At 41.6% G+C, this 21,957-nt stretch overlaps 1 protein-coding gene across 1 annotated transcript; it reads left to right on the top strand.

Moving 5' to 3' along the window:
- Positions 1–10,575: 10,575 nt before the first annotated feature.
- Positions 10,576–21,091, top strand: SLC30A10 (solute carrier family 30 member 10). Its single transcript, XM_062490436.1, has 4 exons — positions 10,576–11,172; positions 11,610–11,693; positions 15,206–15,442; positions 16,194–21,091. The coding sequence occupies exons 1-4, from the start codon at positions 10,668–10,670 to the stop codon at positions 16,667–16,669; spliced, it is 1,302 nt and encodes a 433-aa protein (XP_062346420.1). The 5' UTR covers positions 10,576–10,667; the 3' UTR covers positions 16,670–21,091.
- Positions 21,092–21,957: the final 866 nt, after the last annotated feature.

Here is a 21,957-nt window from a genome sequence, read left to right as displayed (position 1 = left end):
ATGTTCTTTCCTGGAGCTGGAAGGCAAGTGAATTTTCTAGTGTGTCAGCACCACTAGCAGAAATTCAACCGGATGGACATGGCCTCTGAGTGCTGCTGGTGCTCTCCAGCTGTCCACAGGCAGCACCTTTGGAGATGCCTGGGCAGGCTCCTGACATCAGTAATGGTTTGCTGGAAGGTAAAGGTTTGTAGAGTAGCTCTCTGCCTCTTAAGCTTTCTAGGGAAAGGGGACAATTGCTTTCACATTTCTGTTCCCAAGGTAGGAAATGGATTTAAACCACCCTCTCCTCTCTTGTTTGCACCACTTTGGAAAAACCAAAGCAAAAATTGAAGAGAGCAGGTCCATCTCTAGTGCTGAACTGTGTGTGCTGAGGGCAATGGGAGCATCTGAATCCACAGGAGCAAATTCTTCCATGGGTATTAGAGCCACAATTAATCACCACAGGTAGTGGTTCTTCTCATTCCTCTGTTGCAAGGTGTACCATCAGGGATGGAACAATTAGCTGGTGGGTTTCCTGGGTGCTGCTGACAGCAGGGGCAGAGTGAGATGTGTCTATAATAAGCCCAGTGGACTCTGAGGGAGGTATTTACAGGTGCCAACTCAGCTCTCCATTTTTTCCCTTGTTCTACAGCTGTACTCCTCATTTAACTCATTGTAACATCCACTCCCCAAGTTCACATCTTAGTGCGAATATTCTTGTTGAGCGAGTATAAATGTGTTTTTTGCAAATTCCCATCCCTGCTTACCCAGCAATTTCCAGTCAATTTCCTCCTTCACCCATTTCCTAGGTTTGTTTTGCTTCTCACCCTTAACTCTTCAATCCCTCACCCTTCATATTTCTGGTTTTTGCTACCATTTTGCTCTGTGTCCTATTCCCTAAGTCTTCTGCCATTCCCCTTTGTCTCCTCCTCTCTCTCCCTCTCAGTTGTTCAAATAGCAGCTGTCCAGCTGTAAGCATCTCTCTCTTCCCACCAGGTTGAATTCGGGTCTCCCTGTCCTCTAGGTCCATCCTTACACTTGATTCAGACAAATGCTTTTCCCCACACTTGGTCAGGACTAAGAGGAGAGGTCAGCAAGAGAACAGGGAGGACATGCCCCTGTTCTTTGTTTTGGTGCTGGCCCAGACCAGCCACTACAGGTATAAAAGTATTTCTGTACTCTCTAAAGGAAGTGCAGTGTAGAGGAACTTGAGCTAGCTGGACCATCCATAGCAAAGGGCATCACTGACTAGTTTGTGCTCTGGCTTAAAATCCAGGAAATACTTGGTAAAACACAGAAATATTCAAGCTTCCCTAAGAAATTTTCCCAGAAATTGAAATTCACAGAAGACTTTTCTTGTTGTTGCTGTTGGAAATGACAGAGCACCTTCAACCAGGGTTTTCTGACACTTCTGAAGTCTTGTATCTTATGCAGAAAATTTTGGCACAAAGATGAACAGCATGGCTGAGTGGCAAACAGATGAATATAAAAAACCTCGTGCTCTCATAATAAATACCAGACAATCTTAATACTAGTCATACACCTTACAAACACTCATAAAAATACAGAGGCCAGTTTTACTGCACACAGAGACCCAATTACTTTTGTCCATGTAGGTCAGTGCAAGTGTCTCTTCTACTCATTTATACAGAGTTTTAAACTGTTGGAAGAACTACAGCTTGAAAAGCACCACATTATTCTGCTCATAGTAATTCTCTCTTGTTTGTCTTGAGAAAATTAATAAAGGTTTAACCTGGAGAAAACATTTGTTCTGTCGTCTTGTGATCTGTACAGGGATGTGGGGAGGGAAGTAGGAAATAAAGATGTCACTCAGCCCAACCCACCTGGACAGTAAGCCACCCATAAAATGTCTCAGGCTGGGAGAAACAGCTCTCACCTTCTCATGAGAGGCCTCATGATCCTTGCACAGCTCATTTAAATAACGTGTTCTGTGTTAGCAGCCAAGTGTCTTTTGCTTTTAATGTCCCTCTTTGTGGAATTTAGCAGGTATGTGAGCTTTTGATGTGGCATCACTGCTGGATCTCGATTCTCCACTTTCAGTGTGCAGCAGCAGCAGCCTGCCTCTCGGATAAGACCTGGAAAGTAAGGTAGCAATCCCACAAATGGAATACCTTCTTTCTCCTTCCCTACCTATGCAGAGTGAGTTTGTTTATTCTGAGGCTTGCTGTGAGGTAAATATTTTTTTTCCACGCTTTGTGAGTAGGAGATATTTGGGGGCAGACATGTGAAAGAAGAGAGACGCTCACCTACTGGCTGGGTGATTTGGGAAGACTTTGTTGCTGCAATATTCTGAACTAAATATTCACATCTGTTGGTGCAAATGTGCTGGTCCCAGGGGAAGTGAGAACATTTATAGAACAAAATAAGTGAATAAATGGCTGCTCAATCTTTATCTTAATGTCACAGACCTTCCCAGTGGAGACCTGGTGAGTTAAATGTGCAGGTATCAAAAAACAATCGTATTTGTAGCTGTGCTCTCTGATTCAACAACTGCAAAAATGCGTACTGTAGGTGGCAAAAATGGCTTGGGAATTAAAGTTGCAGAACAAAGGATTTCAGTTTCTTAGGTTGTTAGTCTGAAGAATTTAATGATTACTTAATTTAACCCCATTTAAAAGAGAAAAATACATTCCCTGGTTGGAATAGCTTTCTTTCTCAAATGCACTGCTGAAAGTGTGACAGACTTTGACAGATGATGATGACTCAGAGACCTTTTTAGGGAATTAGAAGGAATCCTGAGTGTAAGACCTGTAACAACAAATCTCTGGCTTACTCTGCTTTTCATACCTGAAAGGCCTAAAATCCTTTCCTCAAGATCAGCACTGTTCTGTGCTTCCCCTCTCTTGAGTGTCTTTTCAACAGGTTGATTTTATTTTTCCCTGAAAGCACCAACCCTTCAGTATACCCTTTGTGCCAATTCATCCCCTGGCCACATTCATAGAGATGATTGTAGAATGCACAGCTCCAGAGTTTGCCAAAATAGAATTCTGACACACATCCTCAGTGTGCATCCTCATCCTCAGGATTTCTGTTGCCTCTGTAGTGCACTGTGACATCCAATTCCTAAACATTATGCAAAAATGCATAAATGAAGGAATGTATGCTTTATGCATTTATTTCCATAAATCCCAGAGGCGTTAATGGGTTAGCATGCAGATAAATAGAGCCTACTGCAACAAAATATTTAGATTTTTTGGCTTTGCTGGATGTAGTCCTCTCAAATGGAATAAAAAGGCCAAGGGACACTCTCAAAGTATTTTTAAGTGTTTATCAAATGCCTAAGATTGAACACATATTTATCTGAAGATTTTCTTTAGTTTAATAGTGTGGCAAACAATCCTCACCAAAATTTTCCAAAGCTTTTCTGAGCAGCCACTGCAAAGGTAAACAGATTTGTGTTCATTTATATTTGGTGGAGCTCTAATAAGAAGTCTTTAAAGAGAAAAGGGAAGAGACTGTGAAGGTTTATTTAGCAGTGTCCTTCACTAAATTTTCTTCAGAATTTTTGAGTTCTCTTCAAAGAAACTTCAGAAGAAGGTAATCTGAGGATTAGTTGTCAATGAGAAAAGTGTGCATCACAGCAAGTAAAAGAAGATGTGGTAGGGTTACATTGTGTCCAAAACGGGAAGTGCAGAATGAAAAAGTGAAGTCTTGAGTAAAGCAAGCTAAGTATCTCTGGATGGTTTATGCAACAGCGTAAAGGTGAGATAAAACTGTCTGAACCTAGATTCCAACAGTGCTACTGCTGGAGATAAAACTCCCTGAACCTAGATTCCAACAGTGCTAGTGCTGCTGAACTTTGGTTACCTGCATTTGCTCTAAACCTTGAGCCAATTTCTTATTAAGGACATGGACAGACTCTGAATTACATCACAGTATCTGGAGCTGCAAGGAAATAAAAGATGACTCAGTTCAAAGTGATAAACAGTTTCAATACAATAGGGCTTTTAAAGGCTGACATGTTTTATATGGTAACTGCAATAGCTGTATTTGGAAGTTCTGCAGACAGTTTAGCACAGGCATAAGTCTGGTATCAGTTTCAGTCTAGAAATGCTGCAGTTATAGAAAATGAAGCTTCTGCAGTAGGACTAAATGCAATTTACAGTGATGAAATCAGTGAGTGGCTTCCTCATTGTCATGTTCTTTGCAATATGCTGTGCTGCCTGGAAAAGGTTGTATATAGATATAAATATACATACCAGTGCACTTATATGAGAAACATAACAGAACTACACTTCTAAAAAAAGCAAATTATTTTAAATATTTCAGGAAGCTTTATCCAGGTGATAGAGCAGATACCAACTGAATTATGTTCTAAAGTAGGCAAAAGGTTTTTTATGCTGGGTATTAAGTGCAGAGAATGGTGATTTGTAACTCAAAAACTGAATAACCATCTTAAAATAGGAAAAAGTATAGCAAAAATAAGACAATCCAGCCTGGGAATTAAATAATCCCACAGGTTCATCATTTCAGATAGACCCACCAGTATATTCAAGCGAAATTTAGGAGAGCATGGAAAATACGTTATCAGGCCAAATTCCAGTACAGTTTCTCCACAAGACAATTTCAGGACTGTCACAGCTGTGATTAAAAATCCAGGAACATTCACCTCTGTACTCTGACAAGCACACTGATAAAGCCTTCCCCCAGACTCTTGAAGCCTTGTTTGTTTAGGCTTCTGCTCCCTGGATTGAAGCAGACCTAACAACATCCCAGCCATTCCACCTTTTAGTCTATCCCAAGAAACCTCATCTTCTTCTTCCAGGTATGAGAGGGAGACACACAAATAAAATGAGCAAGGAATGAGGAACAAGCCACCTTCCACAGCTAGATCTGTTGGCCACTGTTTATTTTGTTCTTCATTTAGGGGCTGAATTTATCTGTGGCAGAAGCCAACTGCACGGTTCCCATATAGATTTACTATGAATTTGGTCCATGATTCCTAATTTAGAGAAACAAGCTTCACAGTCAAGGCTGTCACCAGGTCTTCTTAGAATGAAGTTTAAAGGCCCTCTAACTGCTAACTTTGCATTTCAGCCTAGAGATGCTGCCTTTAAATGTCATGTACCCAGCCTCAGCTCTTTAGTACAAATGAAATATTTTCCTCCCCAGAGCCTTAAGGAGGCATAACTCCTTCTTTATGTACAGCAGCGTGTGGGCATTGGCTTCCTTTCATTCTCTAGTCTCTTCCAGGTCATTCCTGAAATGTCTTTTGCAAATAATTTTTATGATGGGTTAAAAAGTAAAGTCTGACAGGACTTTGATAAGCAGAATGAGAAGAGATCTCTCTTAATGGTCATCTTAATAGTTCCTTATTTTCATTATTCTTTTTGCTATCCAAATTTTACAGAAGCACAAGACAGAGTGACCTTATTTTCATTCAGCAGTAGAGAAAATGACCATCATTACTGCTGTTATTACTTTCATATTTCATAATTACACAGATACCTTACTTTCAAAGGCTGGTGATGACTCCTCTGGAAGCAATTAAGTAGACTTTTACCTACCACCTTTAAAATTAGTAACTTAAGGAGGATGTGGCACAAATCTGCAAAACAGAGAGTGGCGTAGGGAGGGTCAGTAGCCATTGAATGTTTGTCCTGTCTTCTGAAACAAGAACGTTTTAAGTGAATCTAGCAGGATTCAGATTTAAAACAAGGAGAAAAATGCAACAGGCTGAGAGAGTTGAGGTTGTTCAGCCTGGAGAAGAGAAGGCTCTGGGGAGACCATAAGGTACCTACCATTCTTCTATCTAAAGGAGCCCACAAGAGAGCAGGAGAGGGCAGGTAGTGACAAGACAAGGGGGAACTGGCAGAGGGCAGGTTTAGATTAGATATTAGGAAGAAATTCTTTACTCTGAGGATGGTGAGGCCCTGGAGTACATTGCCCAGAGAAACTGTGGATGCTCCATCCTTGGAAGTGTTCTTGGCCAGGTAGGATGGGGCTTTGAGCAACCTGCCAATGTCTCTTCCTGTGGCAGGGAGGTTCCAAACTGAACTATCCCATGGTTCTTCACACTGTGAGAGGTGATGTGTGGAGCTTGTTCCCAATTAATGTTGAGGTCTGCATTGCCGAGTGAGAGGCTGGACTAGGACATGAAAGAAAAATCCATTGAGGGCCACTAGATAGAGACATCTAGCTCAGAAACTCACTTGGGTTGAAAATCCTTGAAGAATAAGAGAGTATTAAGGGAAAGTATAATACATATTTCCCCTGCTTTAGTGTTGTTAATCATTCCTTACAGCCACAGGTGGGGACAGTCTCTTGGCTGCCAATGGCTCAGTGTTAAATATTGGTATGTTGAGTACTTGGAAAATCTGGTACACAGAGATCTTGAAGCTTACAGGAGTGCTTTGCATTTTTGGGGTTCAGAAGAGAAGTTTTCTTGTCTGTAATAATTTTAGGAGTTCTGAAAGATTTTTCTAATTTTCCTGATAAGGATGAGGAATCTGCAGCTTTTCTAGCAGCACTGTAGCTGAATCTCAAGTTGACAAATCAATGAGAAAACTGAGCTGCTGGACAGGCTTTTCTGTGCTTCCTAAGAACATTTTCCAACTCAGAATAGTCAGAAATGGAGAGCCTGGGGTATTTAGGCTGCTTTTTTGTTTAATAATATGTAGCTTGAATGAGTGAAATTGTAACATTCTACTGTTGAATGAGTGTAAAACACACAAGCATGCCAAGCACACTGCAGAGCAATCATACACACAGCTCCCTTCTAAGAGGATTGAGACCAAATATTCTGGCACTGCAGGTGGATTGGATTGGTGCAGGCAGAATGGAAGTGTCAGAAAGGGGGAAGATCCTGAGTGAAAACACTGATAATGGGGTCAGTGACTCCTATGTTCAGGATCACGGCTTTCTTTTGGACTGTGTGGAAGGAGATCAAAGCGTAAAAGAGCTACAGGGATAACACAGACTTTATTCTGAAGATTCACCTGAATTTATTATTCTTGTTATTGAAAACAACAACTTATTGAATGGGAATGATTAGGGTAACTTTACTCACCTGGCAGTTTTAGGTGTCCTTTGTCTTGAAATGATTGTGGCACCTGGATGAAGAGGGACAGGGATGTATAGTGAGGGGAGCTAAAGCTTGGATTTTGAGGAGGCTTCTAAGTAGCCATAGTGTGAAGGCCAAGGCCCTGGCATGGATGAAGAGCTGGTCAGAAGATGTCCTGATTTTGGCTGGAATAGTTAATTTTCTTTGTAGAAACTGGTACAACACTGTATTTTAGATTCAACGTGAGAAAGATATTGACACCACACTGATGTTTTAGTTGCTGCTGAGTAGTGCTTGGCCCAAGTCAAAGATTTTTTTGGTTTTCTGTGCTCTGCAAGTGAGGAGCTGCGCAAGAAGCTGAGAGGGAACACAGCCAGGATAGGCAGGACCTGAACTGAACAAAGAGATATTCCATACCAGAGTCATTCTCAGAACATAAGCTGAGAGGAGTTGGACAGGAGTCACTGATTGCTGTTGAGGGATGAGCTAGGCATCAATCAGAGGGTGGTGAGCAACTACTTGTGCATCATCTGTTCCTTTGGTTCATTTTTGGTTTGGTTTGGTTTTGTTTTTTTGTGTTTGTTTGTTTTTACTTTGCTTCAATTATTAAACTGTTCTTATCTCAACCCCTAAAGTTTTAAATTTTTTTTATTCTGATTCTCCTCCCCATCCTCCAGGGGGTGGGGGAGAGCAAGCTGCTGTGTGGCAGAGTTGCCAGTTGGGCTTGAACTGTAGCAGAAGATGAGAAACAGGAAAGAGGAGTGAATGATCAGTTCCATAAAAATGTGTGCTAAATGTTGAGAACAGAAAAATTAATCAAATGTGAGACCACACAAGCAAAGGAGTAAAGGAGACAATCAGGACTTTTGCTGCTCCTCTGTGTCAATGTGTCTGTGTATTTCTTGTTTCTCCGTATCTGCTCTGTGTTTTGAAGACTGTGCAGGTTTGGTTCCCTCATCTCCTAAAGGTGTAGATGGGAACTGGAAACAGTCCAGACACGGATCTGACCCAGCAGATACTGTGCTGTTCCCGTGTCAGTGTGTGGCTGTATTGTGCCAAGCAGATGGAGATGTGTGAGCTTGACAGAAGGAATAATCAGTGGATCAGCAGATACAGTGTCAGAGCTGAGGTTCTGAACACATACAGTTTCTGATGCCTTCAGAGAGTCAGTTGTAATTGTGCTCCATGTCAGAGGACTTAGTCATAGCCTTATTTGCTGAAAACAATATTTTAAACACTATTTCTTCAAAATAACTGTGATCTTTTTATGTTTTAAAGTGAGTTCAGGGCTATGAAACTTGCTTTTTTTTTCCCCAAAGAGGATTGATGTATATTTTTCACAGGAGGATTAATGATGTTTCAGCTACTGTATTATGTCTTCCTAGAATAAAAGCCTCTGGAAATCCCTTTCAGTTCTATGAAGGTGCAATTAGCTGGGCTTCAGAGAGCTTTGTCTCTCTCTTTTTTTTTTTTTTTTATTTGTAAGCACTGGAGGCAGAGTTTCCTATCATTAATTGTAGTAAAGAAGATATATTGTTATTTTAAAATTTGTATTTGACTGCTTATCTTCCTATAACTCATATTTGTCTTCTTTTTGTTCTACCTATGTGCTTTTGATTTGGCACAATCACTAAACATCTCTTATCCTATGTTGGTAGTTGTAGTTCTAGGGTTGTAATGGTGTTGATGTAAGCTACTCTATCCTCTCCCACAGTTGTGCTTATCTTTATGGTAAGGTTCATTTTAATACATTTATTTTTATGCATTTGTTAATTTGCATATTGCAGGATATTGAATGTATGAATCTCTGCTTAACTGGGAGTTGTGTGTTGATTCTTTACAAGGAAGACCATCCCCTGAAAGGCTTCTCAAATCCACTCCAGAGGTTAATACATATGTTGGATTCTGTGCACAGAGTAAGGTGAAATGGAGAGACCTCTTAAAAGATGTAATCAAGCTAGGGCTCAACTCAATCAAGAGCAGTAACAATGGAATTGCTTCAGAGTTAGAACAAAGACGAAATTCCTGAGGTCCTTAAGGAATTTCTGGTTGTAGAGAATACTGCCTTAGGTAGGCAGGACAAGATAGTGTTTCCTGGCCTTGCTGGTTTAAAATCTGACAACAATGGGTGCTTTGTCAAGTGTGGTGAAATGCGTAAGGTGGCACTTCAGTGTGAATTGTAGCTGCTGAAGTGGTACCTCGGTACTGGTTTACCTCCACTGGTCTGGAGCTTTTCAGCTGGTGTAGTTGAAATACTCCGAACTCTCACAGGATAACATTTTAAGGACATAATTTTCTCTAGGCCTTAGATATTTTATTTCTTATTTTTGGGCCCATTTGTGATACTGAGAACCCCATAGTTGAGGATGACTTGATTTTGCAGCATCTCCTTTAGTTACTCCCATCAATTGAAATTACGTATTAGTAGTCCAGCTCTGTCTTTTTTCCATGTGGGAGCAGGGCTGTCATTTTTGCAAGAACTGTCATAAGAACAACAGCAACAAAACATCTACAAAGAAAAGCTGGAGTTTTATTACCTTATCATAGTTCTTGTAGACTATCCTGTCGGTTAAAAAGTGCATGCAATATTTTTTCTTGTAGGGTAGTGATAGATTTGTGAGCACTAAGGTTTTCATAGAGTCAAAGAATGTTAAGGGTTGGAATGGACCTTAAAGATCAAGTTCCAACCCCCTGCCATGGGCAGGGGCACCTCTCACTAGACCAGGTTTCTCAGAGCCAAATCCATCCTGGCCTCGAACACTGACAAAGATGAGGCATCCGCAACCTCACTGGGCAAACTGTGCCAGTATCTTACTACCTCAAACTTGCCTCTTTCAGTTTGTAACCATTATTCCTTATTCTATAACTACCATTCCCGATGAAGAGGTCCTCTCTGGCTTCCCTGTAGCTCCCCTTCAGACACTGGAAGGTTGCTGTGAAGTCTCTCCACAACCTTCTGCACAATGAACAGCCCCAACATTCTCAGCCTGTCTTCATAGGTGAGGCGCCCCAGATTCATCTTATCAAATTTGTGGCCTCCTCTGGACTTGCTCCAACAGCTCCATGTCCTTCTTATGTTGGGGCCACCAGATGGGGATGCAGCACTGCAGGTGGGCTCTCACCAGAGCGGAGTAGAGGAGAGTCACCTTCAACCTCCTGACCACGCTGCTCTGGATGCAGCCCAGGATTCGCTTGGCTTTTTGACACACCTTTTTAAAGGCTGCTGGCTGGAGATGAGCTGGCTCAGTAGATGGCACTCTGTCCTTTGGTTTGGCACTTTCGTCGCCAACAAAGCATCAAAGGTCCCTAATTATTGGAACCGTCGCTGGAACTTCGCCGTCTCGGGACGGCAGGAGCGCAGGCAGGACAGCCTTGGGTAGCTCTGCCTGCCCGAGAGGGCCCTTCCCCCCTGCACCTTCCACCGCCCCGCCCCGCCCCGCGGCACATCTCCCTCATCCACCCTCGCTTTATCCCAGCTTTGGCTGATTTCGTGTCGCCCGCCGCGGCTGCCCGGGGCGGGGCGAGGCGGGGCGGTGCCCTCGGGCGGGCCGGGCCGGACCGTGCCGGGCCGGGCCATCCGTTCTTATTGCGGGAGGGAGAGCGGGAGGTGGTGCTGGTGCTGGTGCTGGCTCGGAGCGTTACCGGCCGGCAGCGCACGGCCGCCATGGGGCGGTACTCGGGCAAGACGTGCCGCCTCATCTTCATGCTGGTGCTCACCGTCGGCTTCTTCGTGGCCGAGCTGGTGTCCGGGTACCTGGGCAACTCCATCGCGCTGGTGTCCGACTCCTTTAACATGCTCTCGGACCTCATCTCCCTCTGCGTGGGGCTCTCCACCGGGCGCATCGCCCGCCGCAGCCGCCGCGGTCCCCGCGCCACCTACGGCTACAGCCGCGCCGAGGCGGTGGGAGCGCTCAGCAACGCCGTCTTCCTCACCGCCCTCTGCTTCACCATCCTCGTGGACTCCGTCCTCCGCCTCGCCCGGCCCGAGCCCATCGACGACGCCCAGCTGGTGCTCATCGTCGGCACCCTCGGCCTCGCCGTCAACGTCGTGGGGCTCCTCGTCTTCCAGGACTGGGGCGCCTGCTGCAGCGGGCGCCGTCCTTCCGCCGCTCCTCCCGCGATGCGGGACGTGCCCGCTGGCACCCCGAACGGCGAGGAGGATGAAGCAGGTGCCTTTCGGCTGCGCTTCGCCTTTCCCTCGTGTCCCGCATCTCTCCCCACCCCTCCCTCCTTTCCGCATCCCTCTCACCCTCCCGCACCTTTCCGCATCCCCTCTCTCCCTCTCGTTTTCCCTCGGGACCCGCCGAGCTGTTGGCCCAATCCTCCGGGGCCTTTCAGAGCTCCAAGGGGCCCACCCGTGGGCCCGAGGGGGGTTTCACTGAGCTCTCTCAGGTACCGCCGCCTCTTTCACCTTGTACTTTACCCTGGGCTGCTGGGTGTCCCCTCGGGATGGGGGAAGGAGGCGTTGTCCAGTGAGCTGCATGGGAAATGTTTTGGCTTGTTTCTGTTTTATTTCTTGTCATCTTTGAAGTTGGTTTTGAGAAGGTTGATGTTTTTTCTGTTTGTAGAACTTATACACAACACAGCGTTTCTTCTTTGAATGCAGGTGATTCACCAAATGACCAAAAGAGCCCTGAAGGGGGGTCTGAGAAGAAAAAAGAGAAGAAGTCTGAAGCCTTGAACATCAGAGGTATGGCATAAGAGTATACTGCTAATTTTAAATTAATTTCAAACACTTTATGATTTCCATTTAAATTTGCATACACACCCACAAGTATCAGTAAGAAAGGGAGGAGAAGTCCAGGACTCTTGTATGTAATTGGATCCAGTTATGTCTAGCAGAAAGACTTTGATTGTATGGAATAGCATAAGTAGTAACAAAATAATGTCATGCTGATCTGAGTTGGAGTATGCTTTCATTTTGATTTTCCTTTTTAGAAGAGTGCAGCTGGACATTTGGAAAGGATACAAACCCTGTTGCACTAAGCTCAAGTCATTAGAGGCTTTACAGGAAGGTAACACAGGCACATCTTTGAGTGTCACTGATGGTAGTTAAGCAGGTTTCAACTCTAAAATGCTTTTGGGCAGAAAACACACCATTCTAAATCCCAAGGTTGACAATGTTTTGTTGTCAGCATAAGGAAAAGGGCTCTGAAACTGGTGCTTCAGCATGGTGTTTTTGCAGGTGTGAATCCATCCCTGTGAGAATGTGTGACAGGATCAGCCTCTTCTTATGTTATTATTTGGCAGGTCTCTGGGAATCTGTGGAGTGAAACATAAAGCTACTCCTAGGAATAAATTACCCATGTGTCTTTCCCTGTCTGTGTAGGTGTTTCTATGCATGCATGTTTATGTACCTACTCTGAGCAGAGCTAAAAGCAAATCTCTTTGAGGATATGAAATATTGACTTTGTCCCCAAGAAAAGGACTGTCAGAAACCTCAGTCAGAACAGCAGTTTCAGGTTTCTTTTGGTCACTAATCAGCAGCTGATATTCCCCCAAAGTTGTGTGAGTTTGCTTCTTTGCATGAATGTAGCTTGAGACATCAGTGTGGCAGTCAGGCACTTGGGTTAGCTGGTTGGTGTTTTTTTTTTTTTTTTTTTTTTTTTTTTTTTGGGGGTGGGGAGGGGTTTATTTGTGTGGGTTTTTTTGTTTGTTTGGGTTGTTTTTTTTGTGTGTGTGTCTTTCAAAAGTGTTTGCAGAGCTACACAAATACATCTGTAAAGGAAGATGCTTTGGAAAAATAAAACTGTGTGCCAGAGCCATAACACTTGCTTGAATGTCTAAAAGTTGGTGGCGCTGGATATTATGGCATTATAGTGGTAAGATTATAAGAGCAGGATAGGCAAACTGTCACACTGAAGGATGGAGGAGAGAAGCATAAGGAACCAATTATTTTAGAGAAGGCCTTGCTTGCCTGAACCCAGAGTGCTTAGGTACAAAGGTGCTGGAAGCCTTCAAAAAATGTCTGAAGGATAAGGAATTTTGTGGCAGCTATTTTAAGTTACATGTCATCTTTGATTTTTAAAAATAAATTTTTAAGTTTTACTTTAGTATGTCACCTTTGTAAAATCTATTTTTATTGTCTTTATAAGTATTCCTTGCTTCTGTAGTCATAAAGATATGTCTTCAAAATTCTGATTCAATCCATATTTTTTTCTTTTAAGTTAGTTATGAGCTAACTTAAATTAGCTAACTATTAAGTTACTTCATAGTCACTTGGCAAAAAATTCTTTTGTTGTGGGACTGGAGCCTTCCTGAAAAACATGGCTGGACAAAAAGTATTGGCAGAGGAATGGCTTCCTTGAACTGGTAGGAACAGGAATCCATGGATTCTGTCTGGCAGGATTAATTATTGTAGTGTGAAATTGTTCCTTTTACTACTTGAGCACATGCAGAGTAGGTTAGTTAAACTTTGGAATGCAAGCTGTTGGAAACTGCTACCTATGGTCTTACCATACTGACTTCCTCTAGTAAAAATTCATTTTTCATTCCAGCTTGTAATTGTCACTTTTGAGATTGATAGCGAAATGGATACATTTCTGTTTGAGCCCTAATTCTGTGATGCATTACCAGGATGTACATATTAATGATGTTAAGAATGCAAAATAAACATTTTTCCCAAATTCTGTGATCTTGATTACTAATTCATCAAAATTCTGACATAGTTAGATTTCTTTCCTTAACTCTAAAGAAGGCTTTCTGAAACATTTTCCTGTTCCTTATAAGCTGTGATCTCTTGTTAGCTGTCTGGGCAATGCAACTGCATCCTGCCTGTCCCTCTTGTTACTGCAACAGCTGATAGCCCGTGCTGAATCAGGACTATTTGTAAATGAAAAGGAAACACTGCAACACTGTAAGGAGGAGTAAAATCCTGTGGTAGTCTGCCAAATGGGGCAGAACATGCCTGACTCCAGCAGAAAGAGCTGGACTCACCAGGAACTTGTGCTTTATTATCTGACTCAAGTGATTTGGAGGAGCTCCAGAAGTAGTGGCCTTCATTTCTCACACAGATCAAGGTGCATGGCAAGAAACAGCAGCATGGGATGAGTTCTAAGGCTAATTCAGACTCTAGCTTCATCCAAAATCTTTGCTGTGTTGTTAGTGAGTTTTGAGGGAGCCTTTAAAAGCTTCTCACTTGAAGTGTATGTGATAGGGTTGTTAAAGAGAGATGGTTCATTTTCTTCTCTCACAACCCCCAAACAAAAAGACTTGACAAAGAAATGCACTTCATATAGAGAGAGATGTTCTGAATTCAGGCATGGGTTGGAATAAAATCTGAGTCTGAACAGTAAAAACTAACAAAACTGGAGTATGTTTGAGCAGTGATGGGAAGAGGGAAGTTTATTTTTAGTAGTTAAAAAAAAAAAGAAGAAAAAGGCTCTTCTTGGATTATTCTAACTCTATGGCAGGAAGACTGCTTTGCTCATTGTAGTTTAAAGAGCAGCTAAATATGTTACTGTAAATATGCTACCTGTTTTCTGTCTTTACCTTTTGTACAAAACCATCTTTAAGATATAAAAAGAGGTACCCAGCATTCCTCTCAGAGTAGTCTAGGCACTAAACCATGTGACTGACTCTAGAACCATATTCTGTTTTTTGGCATGTCTGAAGGCTAGTAGTATTGATGGAACAAGGTTTAATATAACTGGTAATCATGTTTGATCTAAAAATTGGAGTCTGAGGGTATTTGGAGCCAGCTTAGATTTTACTTGGGCTTTTTTTTTTCAGATTTTAGCAGTCACAGAAACTGGTGGGGGAAGATAACTCTTCCTGGGGGTGGTTTGCAGCTTTCAACTTCTAGGGTAGAATGGATAGATTTAGTCATCAATTTTTAATTTAGCATGCCAGGATCTGTTAATAATTTTCATGCAATTAAGCAAGCACATTTTGCGTTACCATGGCATTGCAGTTGGACAGCAGTTGCTAGCCTACCCTACATGCTTAATAATGCATCCCACTCAAACAGCAGTGCTTCAGAGTCAGTATTTCCCTTGCTGGTTTTTTTTTGTTTTTTTTTTTTCTTCCCAAAAGCTGTTATTGAAAACTTTGGTAATGATATTAATGGCTGGAATATTGCATTCTTCATGTCAAGTGGAACATATTTGGAAAACTCAGAATTACTCCTCCCCCTAGGAAAAAAAAACAAAGCAAAAAAACCCAACCTCACCCCACTAATGGCAATTGTGCTGTTTGTTTCAGGTGTTCTTTTGCATGTTATGGGAGATGCACTTGGATCTGTGGTCGTGGTAGTTACTGCTACTATCTTCTATGTACGTCCTCTGGGGGATGCTCCATGTAATTGGCAGTGCTACATTGATCCAAGCCTGACAATAGTTATGGTGTTCATCATCTTGTCTTCTGCATTCCCACTTATAAAGGAGACGTCAACTATTCTGTTGCAGATGGTCCCCAAAGGTGTTGATATGCAACAACTGAGTAAGTCAGATTTGTTGTTGAAATGCTGTAAATTTTAATGGCTTATTTTAATGCATATGTTATTTGTGGAATGGCATGTTTGGCTTATTTACTCATAGTTGCTCTAAATTCTCAAGAACTGTGAGGAATAATCACATGCCTGTGTCCTAGCAACATAACTCAAATCTCTCTGGATTAGTTAAAGCATGTATTTTGAGAATGTGGTACTCCAACAATACATCAAACATACCAGGTCTTGAGCTGTTAATGCTTTGTGTGGGTTATTTGTGAAAGAAGCAACTATGAGTTACAATCTCTACCAACCGTGCAGTGGCTGCTTCCAGAAAGCTTCCAAAGCATCTTAGGAATTTCCCATAAAGTTGGTTAATGTTGTAGCTCTTAGGTACTGTTCACACTGGTTAATTGTGGAGTAACACTGGGTATTTCTGGAATTCCCTCATGCTCAGGGTTTAAGGAAACCAGGAGTTGTGGGGTCTTGATGGAGGAAATGATGCTGTAATATTTCCCCTGTGAACAGCTGGTGAATTGCCATTAGGCAGCCTGAGGGATGGGTGAATCCAAAAGGAGGGGTGCCATGTTCATTACCAGGAGGCTGAACTGAAGGCAGCCGGGAGTAGACACCTTGTATCAAGTATTTCTCTTCTAAAATGATAGCTTTGACACTGCAGCTTTTGGATAGGGTGCCTAGTGAGACAGCTGATAATTAGCCAAGGCACCAAAGCCCTTAATACCTTTCCCTTATATCTTCCAGCTGACAGACTAGCTCATGTACCAGGGGTTAGCAGCCTCCATGAGGTGCACGTCTGGGAGCTTGCAGGTGGGAAGAACATTGCCACTCTTCATATCAAGTGCCAAACCCCTTCTGATTACCAAGATGCTGCTTATAAAATACGGAAGATTTTCCACGAGGCAGGAGTCCACTCTGTGACCATCCAGCCCGAGTATGCCGACCACAAGACTTTACATCTACTGTGCAGCTCACCCTGCATCTCAAAAGCCTGTGACTCTCATCTGTGCTGCAGCCAGAAGGAACGCCCCCGGGCTGAAACCAATGGCTACAGGGAGAAAAGTGGAAGCTCCCTTCGTGCACAGCACAGAGACAATGGTTCAAGGAAAAGTGATGTTGAAATCTCTGTGGAGGACCCAGTGGCAGAGGAGAGTGTGAAAAATGTGAAAAATTGTGACGTGTCTGATGACAAATCACAGCTGGGTAGTACAAGATTTTAGGCCATTTTCTCTGCTCTGTGTCAGGTTCTCATGGAGCAAACAGATCCTGGATGGGAAAGGGGGCATCTGTGGTTGTAGATGAAGTTGGTGAGGCAAAAAGATTTTTGTGCTTTAGCTGTAAACCAAAACACACCTAAAACCCCCTGGTACCTGAGATAAGGATTAAGATTTCCATCAAGGATGTTGGATTCATGTGATTTTTGTGATGCAGCATTAGCCAGTTCCTTGCCAAACCTAGGCTGAATTCCTACTCTTAGAGTGGATGGGGTGTACTGCTCTCTGTCTGCACTGATGTTTGCAGTTCATGGCCCGTAGCACTGGGAAAGAACCTCTGGCCTTTCCTGCTGGAATGAGCTGTTTCTTGAAAGCCCTATGGCCAGTTAATGATTATACTGGGCTGAAGTACTGTATATTTATAAAGGACTTCAATAGAGATGCTTCACTGATCCTTAAACCCCACTTTTGCATGGACAGTTCACTTTTAACAGTAACAATTCTGGCCAGTGGAGTTTGTGAATGAAATTAAGACTGTCTAAGGGGAAGCACTCAGGAATTTTGACTTGTGTTATTTTCTTGATTGACTCCTAAATTTAGGGACAGAGCAGAAGCTGGTCCTGCTTCTGTACAAATAATACTGGAGTCCCAGCCTAATCACAGATGAGTGTGTTGAGAAATAGACTACTTGTCTATATGAAAGCAAACCAGTACCTACTAATGTTGTCTGTACTGATTCTACCAAATGGAAATGCAGGCAGTCATCCAATTAACTTTTATGTTTTTCACTGTTGTGATTGTACAACTAAGTATTTTAAAATTCTTATCCTTCTCCTGACAACACAAGTTCCAGGAGCCATGGACTATTTCATCATTGTGCAGGATGACTGCATTATCATTAACACTGAGTCTGTCATTATTCATGCTGAATAAATAAGCTAATGTGTTTTTTATGAACAGTTGAAATTCTGCAATTCTATTATTAAGGCATAATTTAATATTGTATTAATTAAGGAAGCACCTTTAAAGTTGGTATTGCCACTTAGGGGGTGCTTTAAAAAAATTGAACCAGGAAATTTTTCCTGGTTTAGTCTCAATAATTTCTTGTTGACTGGTTTTAAATGTCTCAATGCCTTGAACCCTACCCTCTGCCCTGGTCATCTTCCCCCCTGCCCAAAGGTGTATCTCACAGTGTATTTAGTGAAGCAGTTCACTATCTTTCTGCTGCTTGCTCTTTCTGAAGGTATGCAAACATGCTTCAAGGAAAACAAGGCGATGAGCCTTGTCACCTGTGCTGGATTCCAGCCAGGTGTATTCCACAGGTTTCTGGGAGGGGAAACCCACTACTCAATCCGCACTGAGTCTAGTGCTTGGTCTCCCTGGCTATGCAGATTGGATCCAGAAGATTCCAAATATATTTTGCTGGCAAAAGCAGCCTTTCAGTGGTCTATGTGGCCTGGACAGGCTATTTTATCCATTTATTTGCAGGGACACCTTTGTAAAATAATGATGGTTTTTTACCTCAGTGACACCTTAACAGAAAGGGCAAATTGTTTTCCAGTCTGGGCTGAGAAGATACCAGGACCTCCTTGTAAAGATGGCTTAAAAAACAGCCAACTCCTTATTAATGAGATGATTGCAATAATTCAATGAATATTAAAACAAACAACAGGGTATCCTGCTGCTTGGAATGTAGTATTTACTGAAGCAGTGATTTCAGTCTAAATAGCACATTTCTAGAATTATAATTGCCCCTTTTAAACAGATTTTTGGATGAATTAAAATATACCATTTCATTGTAAGTTTGCATCATAAAAATTAACCTATTTGTTAATATAATTAAGAGTTTGATCCTCCAGCCTCTTTTGATTCCGTTGGCAGCAGCAGGATCTTGCTTGGCAGTTACTGCACGAGTCAGTGTAAATCAGGAAACATTGTAAGAATTGCTCTGTCTTTTAAAGGCATGTGCCATGAAGTAAGACAGCCCTTTCTTCTGTTCTTCCCACCCCCCCCCCCCTTTATTTTCGTCTGCGATGATGCTTTGATGTAAATAACAAATATATTTGTCATGTTTTTGAGAACTGAAATAGAAATCTCCCAAAATAACAACAAAGTCTATGGGAGAACTTTCTTCCCAGACATTCTTTAAAACAAGCACCCTTTCATAATTAGGCATAATAATTTGTATCTTTTATCAGGTAATTTAATATATATGTGTGTATATATATGTATTTTTTTTAAAATGGTTGGAAGCTGGAATGGCAGTATTTACTCTGGGATTGAAAGAAAACTAGTATGTGTCATGTTGGGGCATATGTCAAAATGGACAATTTTTATTCTTCAAGTGTTAAAACCATGGATATGTATTTTTGAAAACTTTTTAAAGTGTTGTAACCTGAAAATACAATGAAATAACATTCTTAAACTTTATTTTCTCTTGTCTGGTTGAATGTACTGTAACTGCTGCCTGTGAATAAATGGGAAAATACCAGGGATTATAGAAATCTTCATACCTAGAAAACAAACAGATTTAAAATTTGCTTTATTGCTTAAGCAAGCAATACCAACAGAGCTGTGTTATTTATGAGCTAAACCTTGCTTTTTTGTGTGTGTGTGTTGGGACTTTCAGGGTATTCAGCTAAGACTTTTGACTGCATCTTTGCCTTCCTTTAAGTAACAAAATATTTTACTCCTGCATTGTGTGTCCCCTCTCTACTTCTGTGGGAGACTTCATTCCAATCCGTGTGTACTTTGTGTTGGCCTATTTCCCTTCAGTTCCTTGCATCTCTCTTCTAATTCTGTTGAAGCAGGCTTCCCTCGTTTTGAAATGAAGTATACTTCCATGTTAGCCCTTATCCATGAGTACTTGTTCTAAATTCAGTTTTGTAGTCTATTGCACTATCATAAAAACTCTGTTCTGGCCTCTTTAGCTGGGTTTCTTTCTTCCCCTACCCTGTCACATGCAAGTAGATTGTGCTGCTCTGTCCTCTTCAAGCTCTGCCTTGTCTCTGGGTTTTTGAGTTCTCTTGCAGTGGTTTTCCCTTCTGTCCATTGCTGCTGGTGGCATAGGAAATGTGCTTAAATTAAATGTGACTTTCAACTGGGTGTCCAGCTCCTGTGGATGTGACCCGTAGCCAGTCCTACATGTGACCTAGAAGGATGATGATGAAATCAGGTCATTCTGCAGTGAAAGTGAAACTTGGAATAACTTAACATGGCACTGAAAGCAAAAGCAATTTACTGGCCTTTATCAGTTGTGTGCCTTTTCTTAAAGGGAATCAATTCGTTGTCACCTTTTCATACCTGCCAAAAGTGCCAATTTGATTTTTTGTTTCTTCTTCTGAAACCCTCCAAATTCAGGTGTTGCCTTTACTCTTCATTATATTGAAAACTAGTATTTTCAGGAGCATTGCCTTTGTTTTGACAGTTTTCAGTTGAATTTCTTTTCCTTGTCTTCTTTATAATACTTACCTTGACTCATAGTGCTTTTTTTTCCTCTTTATGTTTTTTTTTTCTCATTGTCTCTTCAATAAAAGCAGGATGGTTTTGATAGCCTGATCACGGTGATCTACCACTAACACAGTTTAAAAATGCCTTTATATGCTTTGGTTTAATTTTTGCACTCCATTCTATTAAAATACACCCACTTTGTGGTTATCATTGCAAACCAGTTTTTGACCTTCTTTATTTTTTCCTATTCTTTCCCTCTTGCATTCCTGACTATGATGCTTCCTATCCTGAATACTCCCTTTAATTCTGACCTTTGAAGGGGACATGTTAGGACCTGAATTTTTCCCAAGGAAAAGTTCACTACACAAGCTCTGTGGATGGCTTGATGTGAGCTACTCCAAGGACTATTTTGTGTCGTGTGGTCTGTGTAGAAGTGTTATCTAAGTAGTCATCCTGAAATATGAACGAATGTGTTTATGTATAATTAAACTCTTTATTAACACTCTACCTGAATCAACTTCTTAAGAAAGGTGGGTTTCTAAACCTGGGAAGGTGTAATGAAATCAGGAGGGTTCATTGGTCATTCATTAACATCTTGGGGGAAATCTTGCTAAGAGGTAATTCAAAAGCTATGAACATTCCTATAAGTTCTGTTCTTTACCCTGCTGTACAGTGGAAGCACTTTCTGTGTTAAATACTTTATTTGAACAGTGATACCTTGATATGAGGATGTCCCTGTATAAGATTGTTACATTTGTGGAGCTGTGTTGCTTAAAATTTTTCTCCAGTTTTTCTGTTTCTTATGTGATTTCATGTGCAAAGTGTAATTTCTATGATTGCTGAATCTCACTGTGGTTTTATTGACCATTAGTGAGAGATCACTTCAGGTTTTACATACAGCTGTATTTTTATCAAAATGAAGTTTAAATGTCTTGTAAATAAAGTGTATTTTTAAATAAAACTTTACTCTGAGCTTGATGTATGCTAGCAATAGCGAGCTTGTGTCTCTGTATAATTTTGATTATACAAAGATTTTTGTATGAGTGAAATTTGTTTTCATCCTGTGAGACAGTTAACGTTGCAAATTTTGTATGTATTTAAAAGAAGAGGGGATCAGTACTCAAAAGCTTTTCTTCTGCAAGCAGTCTTGCATTTTTCCTTGTGGAGAAAGCTGCATATATGAAGGTGTATATTGTGATTCCCTTGTGTTTCATGACCTGAATGTACAGGCTAGAAGTGGGATGAGGTCTAACACTACAAGTTTAGGTGCTGTTCTTGGAGCAGCAATCCTGGAGGTGCCGTCATAAGTTCCTCTCTTCCTAACATCAGTATCAGGTACCTGCCACCTGGTCCCTACCCTGTTGTGTCCAACTCTCCAGTTGTTCATGTCCCTACTAATTTAGTTAAAAATAATCAATAAGGAGGTAGTGGTTATTGTATTTGGCTTTTGATTTTTTTTTCTTCTTTGAGACTGTCTGAGTGGCAGATGCTACATAAATGCTCCATGAGAAATTCAGTTCATGTTTGGCCAGTATATTGCCTATGTTTTTGTGTGTGGTTGGTGTCACTCAGCTTGTAAATGATGGATGGCTAATGATTTGGAAGACAGAACTGAAAAATTTTTAAAGCAATTCCTGACAAAACTAAAATTATACATTAATAGAATGTTAACAGGAATGGACTTTAAGCATGACTTAGTCCTACACTTCCTGCCATGGGCAGGGATACCTCCCACTAAATTAGGTTGCTCAAGGCCTTACCTAACCCAGTCTTGAACTCCAGGTTTAGGGCATCCACAAACTCCCTGAGCAACCTGTCTAGAGTCTAATCACCCTCACAGTAAA

This window comes from Cinclus cinclus, chromosome 3 (genome assembly GCF_963662255.1).
Source record: "Cinclus cinclus chromosome 3, bCinCin1.1, whole genome shotgun sequence".
Classification (NCBI taxonomy): Eukaryota; Metazoa; Chordata; class Aves; order Passeriformes; family Cinclidae; genus Cinclus; species Cinclus cinclus.
The sequence above is the reverse complement of the archived record's forward strand: the minus strand, read 5'-3'. Positions and strand labels throughout refer to the sequence as shown.